Below are 13982 nucleotides of genomic sequence, written 5' to 3' on the forward strand. Positions count from 1 at the left end.
CTGAAAGATGAGGCGGCACTGCTTCTGTGTGGATAATGGGAATAATGTGTTTGACTTTTCTGGCTGTGTTTACCCAGTGTGCCGTTACGCCTGCCACAGAAAGTGCTGCCAAAAGACCACCACCAAATGCAGTAAGAAGGTGAGACAGCCACAAAAAGTCTAATGACTTGAATTGTGTTATTGGAGCCTATGTGCAACTATGTATGCATTAACACTGTACACTAATAGAAAAAAATACTTTTTGACTACAGTATTACCAAGCTGGCAATGGGCCATGTTTTTTTTTTTTTTGTATTCTGTGTCTGCTTATGTAATTGAGTAATATTTCTGTCTCTTTGAGCAGTTTGACCCAGAGCTTTCCCCCAAACAATTTGGTGTGGAGGTGTCACGCCTGACAAATGATGAGCGAACGGTGCCCCTTGTGGTGGAGAAGCTTATCAACCACATCGAGATGCACGGCCTCTACACTGAGGGAATCTATCGGAAATCGGGCTCCACCAATAAAATTAGAGAACTGAAACAGGGACTTGACACAGGTACATTTTTGGGACCAGTTACACACGGTGAAAAATGGATGTTGAAACCAAAGATTTTGAAGATGGCTCCTTATTCACATCTAACTTTGTTTTGTTTTTCTGTGCTGTCTGCGTGTTGCCACAGATGTGGAGAGTATGAATCTGGACGACTACAACATCCATGTGATTGCTAGTGTGTTCAAGCAGTGGTTGCGAGACCTGCCGAGTCCTCTGATGACGTTTGAGCTGTATAAGGAGTTTATACGTGCTAGTGGTAAGTCATCAGCTTGTACGTGTTAAAGGGGAAGTCAAAATATATATATTTTTTTTTTTTTCCATAATATGTTCTATGCAGCCCCAATGGTCTAAATAAGGTTATATATTACGTTAGTAGAATATGAGTTAAGCAGCAAAATCCAGCCGTTTAAAAAAAAAAAAATCCATCTCGTTCCATTCCAAATCCATTTTCCCACTTGCTGTCGACTGAAGATGACATAAATTTTGCTCAGGGCTCAGGCAACAACCAATCACAGCTCACCCGTTTTCAGAACCTGAAAACATCTGTTTTCTTACGCTGAGCCGTGATTGGTTGTTACCTGAGACCTGAACAACATTGATGTCATCTTCATTCGACAGCAAATGGCAAGATGGCCGCCTCCTAAAACGGCTGGATTTTGCTTCATAACTCTTATTCCACAAATCTAATCAGAATGTCATGTTTAGACTAGTGAGGTCACATATAACATGCTATTGTCAAGAAATGTTTAAGGTTGACTTCCACTTTAAAATGTCTCCTGCTGCACTTTTTGTGACTGCCAAAAAATAAACCCGTTTGTCCTTTCTCAGGTTTGCAGGATCGAAAAGAAATGATAAGAGGGGTGTATTCAGTTGTTGACCAGCTAAGCAGAACTCACCTGAACACACTGGAACGGCTCATATTTCATCTTGTCAGGTAAATGCAAATGATCTAAGCATTTTAAAATGAGTTATTGATGAATTATTGAGATACGGAATTCATACTTTCAGGATTGCGTTGCAAGAGGAGACAAACCGTATGTCAGCGAATGCCTTGGCCATCGTTTTTGCTCCCTGTATTCTGCGCTGTCCAGACACTATTGATCCACTTCAGAGTGTCCAGGACATCGGCAAGACCACAGCGTAAGCGGCCTCCACCTCTCTAGTCAAGTGAATCTTTGTGGTCATGCAATGTTTTTAAGCACACTGAGGTGTATTTTTATCTTTCTACAGGTGTGTGGAACTTGTCATTTGTGAACAGATGACAAAGTACAAAGTGCGACTGAAGGACATCAACACCCTGGAGTTTGCGGAAAATAAGGCCAAATGCAGACTGACTTTCATCCGAAGATCAATGGTAAGATCAAACTGGGACTGTTATGTCCTTCAGAAAAGGCTAAGTAACCCGTATGTTACTTTTGTTCTGTGCTTTCATCCTTTTCAGACGCTCCCTAACCTCTAAACAGTAACATACACTAACAGCTGTTTCATTTTGTGCGAAACGACGTGCAACAGTGCAAGTTGCAAGACCTTAAGACAGTAACACTTACGACATGAATAATACATTTGATTCAGACTCAGGTTTAATCAAACAAATGATCTCAAAATGCAAAAGAAACACTTTGCAAGTATGAACTCCATGCTTCAAGGTTGTGAAAAAATTGTTTGGAAAATGCACTTAAAAAAAATAATAATAATCCTGCATGGCTGTGCCCCCGGTGCACAAAGCAAATGTCCATAGGCATGCCGATTTGATGATTTAGGATGATACGATTTAGAGATAGTGACCCAGGTCCTCTTGTCCAACATCATGATCTCATAAATATTTAAAATCTGTAAAACATGACCCTAATATAAAAGTAAAGCAAATCTCCCCCCATCAGGTTATGTCCAGAACAGCCCTGCAATAAGTGAAATCCTTTTAAGACTAAAATATTGTACAAACAACGATGAGGAAGCTGCCGTAATCCAGTACATTCCCCTTTCCACACTGAAATAAAGATGTCTTTGTAAAAAATGTCCAAACTTGTTGTCGTGTTGAAATGTTGCACCTGCATGAGCATATACAGTCATGATCAAAAGTTTACATACACTTGTAAAGAACATAATGTCATGGCTCTCTCAAGCTTCCAGTTATTTCTATAACTCAGATTTTTCTCTGATAGAGTAATTGGAACGGCTAATTCCTTGTCAATTTTTTTTTTGGGGGGGCGGGGGGGTCTTTTATGACTTTATTCGGGGTTAACAGAAAAAGTGTGCAAATCTGCTGGGTCAAAAATATACATACTAATGCTAATATTTGTTTACATGTCTCTTGGCCATGTTCACTTCAATTAGGCGCTTTTGGTAGCCAACCACAAGCTTCTGGTTGAATCTTTGACCACTCCTCTTGACAGAATTGGTGCAGTTCAGTTCAATTTGTTGGCTTGCTGACAGGGACTTTCTTTAGCATTGTCCACATGTTCTCAGTTGGGTTTAATAAGTCAGGACTTTGGGAAGGCCATTCTAAAACCTTAATTCTAGCTTGATTTAGTCATTCCATTACCACTTTTAATGCGAGTTTGGCTCGACGGTAGGCATGGTCACCTTTTCTCCTCCAAACTTATTGCTCCACACCAGCAATATTCAGTCAAACTTTAAGGTGCTGCATTTGGAGCAAGAGCCTCCTTCTTGCACGACAGCCTCCCAGTCCATGGCGATGCAAAAACACACTTGTCTGTGGACACTGTCAGCTGTATTCCAGCAGCTTCTAATTCTTGGCAGATCTGCTTTTTGGTGGTTCTCGGTTGACTCTTCACCCTTTTAACCAATTTTCTCTCAACAGCAATTGCGAACAATTGCTTGCATTGTTGGTCTTAGGACCGGCAGCTGCTTTGAAATGGCTCCAAGCAACTTTCCTGACTTGTTCAGGTCAATGATTTGCGTTTTCAGATCCGTTTTGACATTGTTGAGCTCCTTTGACTGTCCATTGTAGCGTTTGTGGGCATTGGTATCCAATGAGCACTATTTCAATGGCTTCAGGGAAGTTGCAGTCACTCAAAATGACACACAAAAAGTTAAGAGGCAACGGTATGAAGCTCATTTCATTGAAAAACTTTCGAAGTCACCAAAATTCCTCATTCGTGTTGCTGTATGTATATTTTTGATGCAGCAGATTTGCTCACTTTTTCTGTTAACCCTGAATTAAGTCATGAAAGAACAAAAACTCATAAATCTTTTTTGTGACAAGAAAGTATCCGTAGTATAACTGCGCACTGATTTCACGTTATTTTTGTCCTAGGTGATAGTGTCACAATGTGTGTACATTGTGATTATAAGACTTGTTTAGTAGCTGCCTTAAACTGATGTCATGTCAGTAAAACTATTTGCAACTTTCTCATTTCGTGTTCATGTCTATTTCACAGTCGCATGCACCTAAAAAGGTAACGTATGTGTTGATCACTGGTGTATCTGTTGTCGTCAACTGTCTTGTGGCTTGTGGGTGTTGTTTTTGTGCTGTGCTGCATTTCCCATGGTTCATACACAATAACTAAGTTCTAATGCATGAAAAGGGTCTGGAATTACATTGAAGACAACATGAGCTTCGTGGGGGTCTCTCCAAATGTAGGAGTAAATTTGTTGTCCAAGTATTGCATTTATGTGACGTCAGCATTAATAATACACGTGCATCTCAGTGGGAGTAACATGAATCGCATTTTAGAACATAAGCTCCTGTACTTTGATGATTATGGCTTCGAGCTGATGAAACCCCAAATTCACCAGCTCAAGAAAAGTCTTTATTATTATTATTATTATTGCAGTAGCTAGGTAGGAAATTGTTGTCTTAATTAAATCTACATAATAATTCAGAAGAGTGAAATTCCTTCACTTTTTTGTGAACTTCTGAAATCTGAATCTTCTCTATGATATTCAAATATTTTGATATGCACCTGACCTGTACATTTTACCTGAAAGACAACCCTATATTTTTTAATGTAGAGTCCCCCACAGATTGATGAATTGACCTTCTTTATGGGAGCTAAGGTGCACTTCCTGGGGATCTCCCATTGGCTCCCATAACTTGAACCCTGCTCTCATCCCATTATTATTTTTTTCCAGGGAAAGGGTCACTTTCAGCGTCTGAGCTTCCATTCGCCTTCGCCTCCCGTGAGCCCGCGACTGAAGTCTTTAACGGACGTCGTAAAAGAAGAGAGCGAGGGAGACGAGTCTTTGGTCGAAATTTCCGAGCATCAGCACGCAGCAATGGAGCAGGAGGAGAGAGTGCTGACGGAGCAAATTGAGAGCCTGCAAAAAGAGAAGTAAATGCTGTCACTGCACATAATTGCCAAGTAGCTAATGATGCGTGCTCAGCTCACATGCTAATGTGAATTCCTGCAACAGAGAGGAGCTGACTTTCGAGATGCTGACTCTGGAGCCACGAGCATCGGATGATGAGACTCTGGAGTCAGAGGCCTCTATCGGTACAGCGGACAGCTCTGAAAACCTCAATGTGGACTCTGAAGTCATTTCTGAGTTTTCTGGTATGCCGCTGTATAGAAACTGAAAATACAGCTCTACATGTGTCATCAAAAAATCCTTTCCTGTAAAGATGACAATGTAAATTGTCCATGTCTTTCAGATAGAGGTTCCGTTTTGACTTCCCCTTGGTCTCGGAGGTCTGATGGAAAAAGCCCCCGACATCGCACTATGAGACAGCAACCCGACTCACTGGATTCAGTGGATTCTTCCTCCAGTGTTTCCCCTTACTCCTCCTCATCACACTTCCAGTCATCGCCTTCCCCCATCTCTAATACCAGCCGTGGCTTTCGATTCCACTCCACTTCTAAGTCTCCCTCTTCAAGCTCCGGCGCATCACATGCCCAGCATGCACCTCAAGCTTCCCGCTTTGACAGTTTAAGCTGTAGTCCTACAGCAGAGCTGGATAGCGTGTTTGATGAAAGACCACAGTTTACCAGCCGTGGCACCTTCAACCCAGAGAAAGGCAAACAGAAACTTAGGGGGGGCAAACATTTATCCCAGAGGCATAGCAGAGAAAGTGGCGGTCACAGCAGGGAGCCACCCGACCTACAGCAGCAGCTGGTGTTGTACGGCAGTAATGAATTCATGGTATGAAGGACCCAATGATGACACACTCAGAAAGTACGCTTACTTAGCCTTTAAAACATGTTCAAGAACTGTACCCAAGTGCCGTGTATAGTTTTCCCACCACCATGTGGGGGCCATTGTAGAGCTACAAAGATTGCCAGCGGGAAGGAGCTCCACTTCTGCGGCCAAAGCAGCCACCCAAGCTCTCACAGTGCCTTGGCAGCTCTACACTCGGCACCAAGAGGAGACGCGCTGGTCTGGAGGACAGCAAAGGGAATGTTTGAATATGTCAGACCACAGCTTCAGTCAATAGTCCCAGGCTGGAAATGCTGAAGCAATGTCCTACAAAAAGAAAACATGACATCTGGGATAGCGGATGTTGCATTGAACCGAAATCTCACAATTATTAGCTGCTCTATGAGTTTACAGTTTATATCAATCAATGTATACAGTGGTTGTTTGATTACAAAATGTATTTTTCCCTTGTATTTAATGAATTTTAATGTCACACAAATTCTTATTAGCCTATACAGATATAAATACTGTACAAAGCCGGAACACCAGCTTATGCTGGGTAGTCAGTCAAATATTTATCTTCTCTCTTTTTTTTTTATAGCTATTTTGGTCAGAACTTACAGAATTGGGCAATGGAGGCTGTATATGTGTGTTCATGTGCCAAGCGCTCATGAGAGACTACTTAAATGCTACTTTTCCACGCTACAAGGGAGACAACCACCATCAAAGGGACCAAGTTAGCTGGTGTGTAATTCCTGCACGCTGCGAACAATGTCAGATGTGTATAGAATCCTTGCATTAACTATTTAACAGCCATACAACTGTAATGTACAGTGTAGTGAACAAAAATGCCATCTATTGTGATACCCTAGTATCAAACCCTCACTGACTGTTTGCTCAATAGCAACCAAAAATAACATAAACCCACCATGTTGTCTGTCTTGCTTCGTGTTTTCCGTCATCTAGCCTAAAAGTGCCACTTTGTTTCAAGAAAGTGTTACATCGGAAAAGATCAAGGTCTTCATGGCCTCTACGATGAATGATTAATAGTCATAAGATTTAAATGTGCCATTGTGCTTTGTGTCCAAAAATAATTTAATTTTTTAACATTGGATTATTTTTATCAAGCCTTGTCAAATTCTGTATCTGAAGGATTTCTCTTCCTCTGTGTAATTTGAGTTTAATTATTTATATAAGTATGTTTCATTTCTGACCGACATATTCATGGGGTGGCATGGCTCAGTGCTAGAGTGGTTGTCTCCCAACCGTGAGGTTGTGGTTTCGATCCTCAACCCATGTCGAAGTGTCCTTGAGCAAGACACCGATTTGCTCCCAGTGGATCTGGAAGCAGCCGTCCATTGCTGTATGAATGGGTGAATGTGAGGCATTGTATAGCGCTTTGGGAACCATATGATGTAGAGAAAGCGATAAAAGCAGTCCATTTACCCTATTCAGGTATGATAATAATAATAATGAATAATGTGCTGCTGTTAGTACAAATTGTAGTTTTGGAGCGGTATCAAGGCTACAGAATCAATATTTTTGTAAATGTTGATTTTAAAAAAAATTATTGAAAAGTGACATTAAAAGGTTGCTACATCATCAAAGCAATGCTGGTTTATTACGTGATACACCAAGACGTTTTCGGATTTATTATTATTATTATTTTTTTTATTTTTTTTAATCCAAACACAAATTGAGCGTGAATCCGTGTAGGTATGTGACTAGTGTTTTAAACGTGTTTGCCTCGCAGTAAAATTAATTTCATGAGATAAACCTTTTCCCCGTCTGGCGTAAAATCGATGAAAAGTGACGCGTCCAGCCTACTGTGACGCGTTTACCTGTCGAGTGACGCATGCGCAGAACGTCGTAGCGGCGCCGTCAAGAGCAGGGTACAACAAGGTGCCTGTCTTGTTTGTCGAGAAGGAAAACACAACGCCACAATGTCGGAATATGACACCAACCCGTTCGCTGACCCCGTGGACGTAAATCCCTTCCAGGTGAGGCTTTGTTTTGCTCCTTTTTAAACCGAGAAATGACTTCTAGCCATAGTTTGGGCTTTTGGACATACTGGCTACCGAAACCAGTTTGGTCGGTTGCTGGGTATGGCTTCAACATTTCCTACCCAAGCAAGCGTCACTTTAAGTAAATATAAATATGAAATGTTGTCCAAATATTAGCTGTTTATAAAGAGAAGAATATGAAGCGGGTTTCAAATAGATACTAGGTCGTATAACCTGAACAGTCGCAACAGGTGCCTGCTGGTATTCAGCCAATAGTCTGGCTCCACATCGCCGTTTATAAAACAATTTAAAACATTTCTGAAATAAATCTACTGCGTTAAGAACGTTGTTACCCTTTGAGGGCTTGGATTAATATAATGGGCCCTTTCGTGTGTTTGGCCTGTAATCACTTAAATTGTCAATAATGTTGATTTTGAGTGGCGTACATGCTCGTTTTTGTGCCATATTTGCTAAAGAAAGGTGTTTGTTTAACCTCTTTACAAAGACCTAAAGGCTCCAGAGCCATGGGTTGCTTAATAGTTAAGGAAATAAATAACCTGAAATGTTTTTCCTGAACTGTCTGAACCTGCAGTATTGCTCCACTTAAAATGTAGTCTTGAGCATCCACTGTTCCCCTTTTCATGAATAAATATGACCAGTGATAATATGAATACTATGCTAACTTCTTTTCTAGGATGCTTCTGTCACTCGAGCCACCCAAGGAGCCATTCATAATATTCGGGAATACAATCCATTCTCCTTAACTGAAATGGTGAGTTGAATTGGTGAGCTGTTTTTTTTTTTAATAATGTTTCAATTATTTCAATCTTTAATAACCTGCTTTCCATGGTGTTCCACAGAAAGACAGCAGTGACACGACCATCCCCATCTCAGCTGTATCATCTCAGCCCGCCATACTGCAAACTTCTGTGGAGCAGAGTCCACAAGTGAGACGATTATTATTATTATTTTGTACACCTGTGGGTTGCTGTCCTGTCACTTTCAATGTCAAATCTCAAGTTGAGGTCATCACAGTCACCTGACTGGAAACAAATAGATGTTCATCCATCCATTTTTTTCAAGCACTTAATGCCCTCATTAGAATCATGCATGAGCTCAAGATGATCCCGTCTAACTTGGGCGAGAGGCGGGTTAGACCCTGGACCTAAATACTAAAATATGGTCTAAATGATACCTCTTTGGTGTCCGTCGCAAGGCTGCTTTAAGGAAATGGCTGCATATAACCCAACAACTTCCCTGTCGCCCAACAGGAATCTGCTGCGACAACTGCAGGTCAAGCTAATCTGATCAAGCAGCAAGAAGAGCTGGAGAGGAAAGCAGCAGAGTTGGACAGAAAGGAGCAGGAGCTGCAGAACAGGACACCCCAAAACTCGGGCGGTAAGTCACTGCAGTTTGTTAAATGAGTGTAACTTTTGCGGTGAAGCGCAACTTTTGTGATTTTTCACCACCAGTCACCGAGAACAACTGGCCGCCCCTGCCCAAGTTCTTTCCTGTGAAGCCATGCTTTTACCAAGACTTTGAGACAGACATCCCAGAGGAATATCGCTGGATCTGCAAAAGAATGTACTACCTCTGGATGTGTAAGTGTCCTGCGTCCCACCATATGATATCCATCAGTACTGCAGAGCACGCCCACTGGCCTTTTACTCAATTTTGCCATTGATCTTGACTCACAATATAGAGTGATCATAGAGTGCATGTTTCCCTCCATCCCACCGTCCAATGATTTTCATTGGTCGCCTTTAGCTGTGATCAATGCAAACGGAGGTATTTACATGCAGTTGACAGATATTGTCTTAATTTGCAATATTGATACAAGGGCTGCACAATATATGGATATTGCGTTATTGGCCCATGCATATCGCAACGCCATGCAATAGGTTTGTTTCATAATGGAATTTTATGCTTTTATCAGTCGGACGCAAAATGGAAAAAATGCAACTCTTTCGTTAGATAATCATTTCATAAATGTCATTTATTTAGGTACATGTTAAATTTTCCCCAAATATTAATATTGCTATATTCAACAATGTTTTTTTCTAATATCATGCAGCCCTAATTGATACATAATAACAATATATTGCCCAGCCCTAAGATAACCATCGATCGACACATGGAACTTGCATCTGGCTGCTCGATACAATATGAGCAACATAAGTAAATATCAATTTATGTACACAATGTAACAGTATGTCGAATATTTGCAGATTTTATTTGAAACCCATCTTCCAATATTTGCTGAATAGTTCAGCTATTTGTTGTTTTTGTGCTAAAGCAATTAAAGTACTACTTTGGCGCAATCTTTGTTTTTGTTTTTAGGTTCATTCATTGGTCATGTTTTTTTCCCCCATCTTTGTTTGAGATGTGCTGTTTTGTTGGCAGTCCCTGAATGCACCTTGTGCACATTCAAAAGTGAAACTTAAAAGTTTTTGTTTCTCTCGCTCTTCTAATTTGTCTGAATTCCCTAACATTTGTAGTGTATGTGTGGTAATGTCAGAATGACTTAATTGCCCGTGACAGTGTAATTTATTATGCAGTGGTTGACCTTTTAAGAATGTTACACCGGACAGATTACTTTGGCTTTTGGAGGCTCCGCTGTCGATACAAAATGAATCTTGTCAATTAAAAAAAAAAACATGTTGAATTCATTTTCAACCTTTTTTCATTTTACAGGTAGGCCTTATAATGTAGGAAGTGATTGCATATTTAAATTTATTACTATTTCTTTGGTAATCAACAAAGCAATTAGTAGTAAATCCCGATTAGACACATGATAGTGTGTTTGTTTCGATTCTAACCTTTCGCTGTTCATGTATGTCACTGATGGCCTGGCGTGTGTGCATGCGCAGTCCACAGTGTCACGCTGTTCCTCAACGTGTTGGCCTGCCTGGCCTACTTCACGGCGGGCTCTGAGTACGGCGTGGATTTTGGTCTGTCCATCCTCTGGTTCCTCCTCTTCACTCCCGTCTCTTTCGTCTGCTGGTATCGACCCGTGTACAGAGCGTTCAGGTACATTCTGCTTACTTTGTTGCTGTTTTCGTGCTCGTGGACCAAATGGATGATTAAATCATTCACTGCCATTGACGGCTATAGACGTCAAAAATTCATTTTAACGATTTCTATTAGTTTAACATTTATGAAAACCTAGATTTTTTTTATTGCATTAGAACAGATATAAAATCTGTGATTAATCGTGAGTTAACTAGTAAATCATGCGATTAATTACGATAAAAAATTGTAATCGCCTGACGCCCCTAATTTTTAATAACCTTTTCCTTATAAAAAAAAAAACTATTAAAAATAAAAACATTTTTAAAAAAAGAAAAGATTTTTAAAAATTAGGGGCATCAGGCAATTAAAGTTTGTGAACGTAATTAATCGCATGACTTCACTAGTTAACTCATGATTAATCACACATTTTATATCTGTTCTAAATGTACAAAAAAATCTCGGTTCATACCCTTGTTAACAACAATTAAAAAATATGTTAAACTAATAAGAAATAGTTCAAATGAATTTTTGACGTCTAAAGCTGTCAATGGCAGTGAATGTGTTAAGATTTTTGTGCTTTGATTCTTGACCGTGATGTAATGTGTCAAAGTTTGAGCTGTAACTCCCATTGATGATTCAATTCCTTCCTTGTGTTGTTTCCGTCTTTTCTTTCTAGGTCAGACAGCTCCTTCAGCTTCTTTTTCTTCTTCTTTGTCTTTTTCTTCCAAGTGGCCGTGTACATCATCCAGACGGTGGGGATCCCCAGGTGGGGCAACAGGTGAGTTGGACCCTGCATGTTGAGTCCTTGGGGGCGTGGCATGCGGCCGTAACACGGACGCAGTCGTGTTTTCTTGCGTGTGTTTGTGGTATCGTGGCCTCTACTTTTAGCTTCTCTTTTGCGTCTCTTTGACAGATCGCTGTTGTCTTCTTTAAGGGTTTCTATACTTTGTAAGTGTGTGCTTCTTTTCTCTTTGCATTTCCTCTGGAGTCTCTTCAATAAGACCCTTTTTTTTGTTGCCATTAATCACTGGTGAAGCTTTAGCTGTGTACTCTTACACAGTGCTTTTGTACATGATCCGTTTATATGTGTGTATTGTTGACAGTGGCTGGATTGCGTCCATCAGCATGATCAACACAAACTTGGCTGTGGCCGTGGTCATGATGGTGGTGGCCGGCTTTTTCACCGTCAACGCCGTCCTGGCCGTCTTCCTGCTAAAAATGGTATTTCAAATGAAGCTTTTCGTAGACCGAAACAATGTTACTATCAGTGTCATTCATTTGGTTAGAGTTGATTGTGAAATTGCTGTTGAACTTGTGTCTCTCCCATCCATAAAGGTCCACTCCAAATACAGACGTACAGGAGCCAGCTTCACCAAGGCTCAGCAGGAGTTCTCCAGCGGCGTCATTACCAGCAGAACCTTCCAGTCTGCTGCCACGTCGGCTGCTCAGGGAGCCTTTGGCAGGAGCTAAAGCGCTAAACCGTGCCCCTTTTCCCATTTTCTCTTGCACAAGTCTTATCCATGGTGCGTGTATCATGAGTGTGGGTGGGTGGGGGAGGACTTGACCTTGACTTGACCACATTCATGCTGCTACATGGTTGTGGTTTGTGTTAAACAAGTGTGGTATAAAGGGAGCATGGCCGTATGCTGTGTGTATAAATCAAGCCATATAGGCCTTAAATGGTGTATGACTTGCATGTTTTGAAATGCACTCTGCAGGACGTACCCTCGTCTCTATAGTGCAACATGAGGCTGTTACCAAATTAACAAAGCTGAGTTGGAGGCAAGGAAGCAGGCAAATTTCATTACATCACCACAAATGTTTGTATGCTGTTTTTGAGAGCCCAGTCAAGTGAGATTTAGATCCTGTCAAGTAGTATTTGATTATTGTTTTCGATGTGACTTTTTTATGATGAAGGAACACTAATTTGGTAGAGAGCAACATTGAAAGATGCATGATTGATGTGAAAATGTTTGTGGTCCAAACATGAAAAACCATTGCTGAGGTCAATTATTTTCCAAGTCTCTACGTGCACGGCCTCAACAATTGTAAATCTAGGTGAAGGTTATTTGTTACTGCAGACCTCTTTTGTACGTGTTCTTGTGTATACTTTTGATGAGTAATGAAGGGTAGGGCATGAAGGAATTTCTTTGCTTGTTCAAATGAAGGGTGAAAATGTAATGTTCACAAGCTACCATTAAGTTGTCTTAAGCAGCTGGTTGCTTTGTATACATTTTTATTTGTAAAGGATTTTACGCTTGTTTGGATCCTCAAAGGGCGCCTGGCAGTTTTATTTATTCTATGTTGGTGAGAGAATGTGTAGACCATCACCAAGGAAGTCGATTAATGAGCAAAAGAACACAATATTTATGTGTCTATTTTCTAGACACTGCTAATTGTATTACACATGGCACCTATGGGAAACTCAACGTTGGTAAATTCAGTCTTCGTTTTTAGCTTGTCTTTAATAATCTTGTTTAACATTCTACTTATTTTGTGTGCCTTTCCCCCCTGCTTAGGTCATCATTTGATCAAAATGTTCATTCTTAAGTCTGCTGTTTGTGTCACTGGTTTTACATTCTGCTATTTCCTGCTCTATTTTTAAGTCAGCTTTACAAATGTCGAATCTGTAGTTGGAGTCGATAGCCACTTTCAAATTTGCAGGTAGTCTCAATCCAGGCTGAAGACGAGAAATATGAAGGATGCCCAAAAACAATTCATCTTTCCTTCAAAGACAAGTTGTTTGTGGGAAAAGAAAACTGACAAAAAATGAATGTACAAGTAATGGCCACAGAATGCATTTTAATTTGGCCGCAGTCCTCAAGTCACTATAAATGCAAACAGATTTTGATGCATGTCTGTGCCTTAAGCAAACCTACCCGTTTCCTTAGATTTGTTTTATTTTATTGTGGTTGTATCACTTTTTGTCACTCTTTTGTCTTACTCAAGAAATGAATGGCTTGTTCTATGAAAACAAAATGTATATATTGGTAAACCATTGTAATGTATATTTACATTTAGGGCTTCTGATGGGACAGTTGATTCAATAAATCCCTCAATATTATGTTGTGTTGTCCATATAGATGTCATCCATCTTGTTAAAGGGGTACTTCATACCTGATTTATTAGCCGTTTTAAAAAGCTATAAGAAGTTTCATATTTTGACTAGAATTAATTTGATAACATCATTATTTTTCATATGCAATTAATACATTTAAAAACATTTTGCCACTTGCTGTGACATGACAGATGCTCAAGGAAGCAGGTAAAGACCAATCACTGCTCGTTTTGTGGGTTTGATCATGTGACATAAGCAAACTGAGCCAAGATTGGTCGT

General features: G+C 40.3%; 2 protein-coding genes across 10 annotated transcripts in view; both read left to right on the forward strand.

Moving 5' to 3' along the window:
- The window catches only part of myo9aa (myosin IXAa), an 80463-nt gene extending 73896 nt beyond the window's left edge, over positions 1 to 6567 (forward strand). For 6 of the 7 annotated variants that reach the window (XM_077564880.1, XM_077564885.1, XM_077564886.1 and 3 more), the window contains 10 exons: positions 78 to 139; positions 344 to 536; positions 661 to 789; positions 1362 to 1467; positions 1542 to 1673; positions 1764 to 1887; positions 3935 to 3952; positions 4629 to 4828; positions 4911 to 5050; positions 5149 to 6567. In XM_077564880.1, the coding sequence (XP_077421006.1) occupies positions 78 to 139; positions 344 to 536; positions 661 to 789; positions 1362 to 1467; positions 1542 to 1673; positions 1764 to 1887; positions 3935 to 3952; positions 4629 to 4828; positions 4911 to 5050; positions 5149 to 5642 (1598 nt within the window). In that variant the 3' untranslated portion in view covers positions 5643 to 6567. The remainder of the gene's footprint in view (positions 1 to 77; positions 140 to 343; positions 537 to 660; positions 790 to 1361; positions 1468 to 1541; positions 1674 to 1763; positions 1888 to 3934; positions 3953 to 4628; positions 4829 to 4910; positions 5051 to 5148) is intronic. The other variant, XM_077564887.1, reaches the window with a different exon arrangement.
- A 144-nt stretch (positions 6568 to 6711) lies between these two features.
- On the forward strand, positions 6712 to 13709 carry scamp2l (secretory carrier membrane protein 2, like). 3 transcript variants are annotated; one of them, XR_013293993.1, is made up of 10 exons: positions 6712 to 7630; positions 8328 to 8405; positions 8494 to 8580; positions 8905 to 9031; positions 9106 to 9234; positions 10504 to 10663; positions 11322 to 11423; positions 11559 to 11593; positions 11749 to 11866; positions 11981 to 13709. XR_013293993.1 is itself a non-coding variant. In XM_077564888.1 (9 exons), the coding sequence occupies exons 1-9, from the start codon at positions 7574 to 7576 to the stop codon at positions 12113 to 12115; spliced, it is 993 nt and encodes a 330-aa protein (XP_077421014.1). In that variant the 5' UTR covers positions 7245 to 7573; the 3' UTR covers positions 12116 to 13709. The 3 variants fall into 3 exon arrangements, 2 of the variants coding, with proteins under 2 accessions (XP_077421014.1, XP_077421015.1); XM_077564888.1 differs by lacking the exon at positions 11559 to 11593 and having other exon boundaries at positions 7245 to 7630; XM_077564889.1 differs by lacking the exons at positions 6712 to 7630; positions 11559 to 11593 and adding an exon at positions 7702 to 7775.
- The last annotated feature ends 273 nt before the right edge of the window (positions 13710 to 13982 follow it).

Source organism: Vanacampus margaritifer, chromosome 4 (assembly GCF_051991255.1).
Source record: "Vanacampus margaritifer isolate UIUO_Vmar chromosome 4, RoL_Vmar_1.0, whole genome shotgun sequence".
Taxonomy (NCBI): Eukaryota; Metazoa; Chordata; class Actinopteri; order Syngnathiformes; family Syngnathidae; genus Vanacampus; species Vanacampus margaritifer.

What these genes read in the sequence shown, in the direction of transcription:
- scamp2l (XM_077564888.1), top strand. Translation starts at nt 7,574, where the DNA reads ATGTCGGAATATGACACCAACCCGTTCGCTGACCCCGTGGACGTAAAT. An exon ending in AATGTACTACCTCTGGATGT is followed by an intron (nt 9,235 to 10,503) that starts GTAAGTGTCCTG and finishes GTGCATGCGCAG; the next exon opens with TCCACAGTGTCACGCTGTTC. An exon ending in CCGTCTTCCTGCTAAAAATG is followed by an intron (nt 11,867 to 11,980) that starts GTATTTCAAATG and finishes CCATCCATAAAG; the next exon opens with GTCCACTCCAAATACAGACG.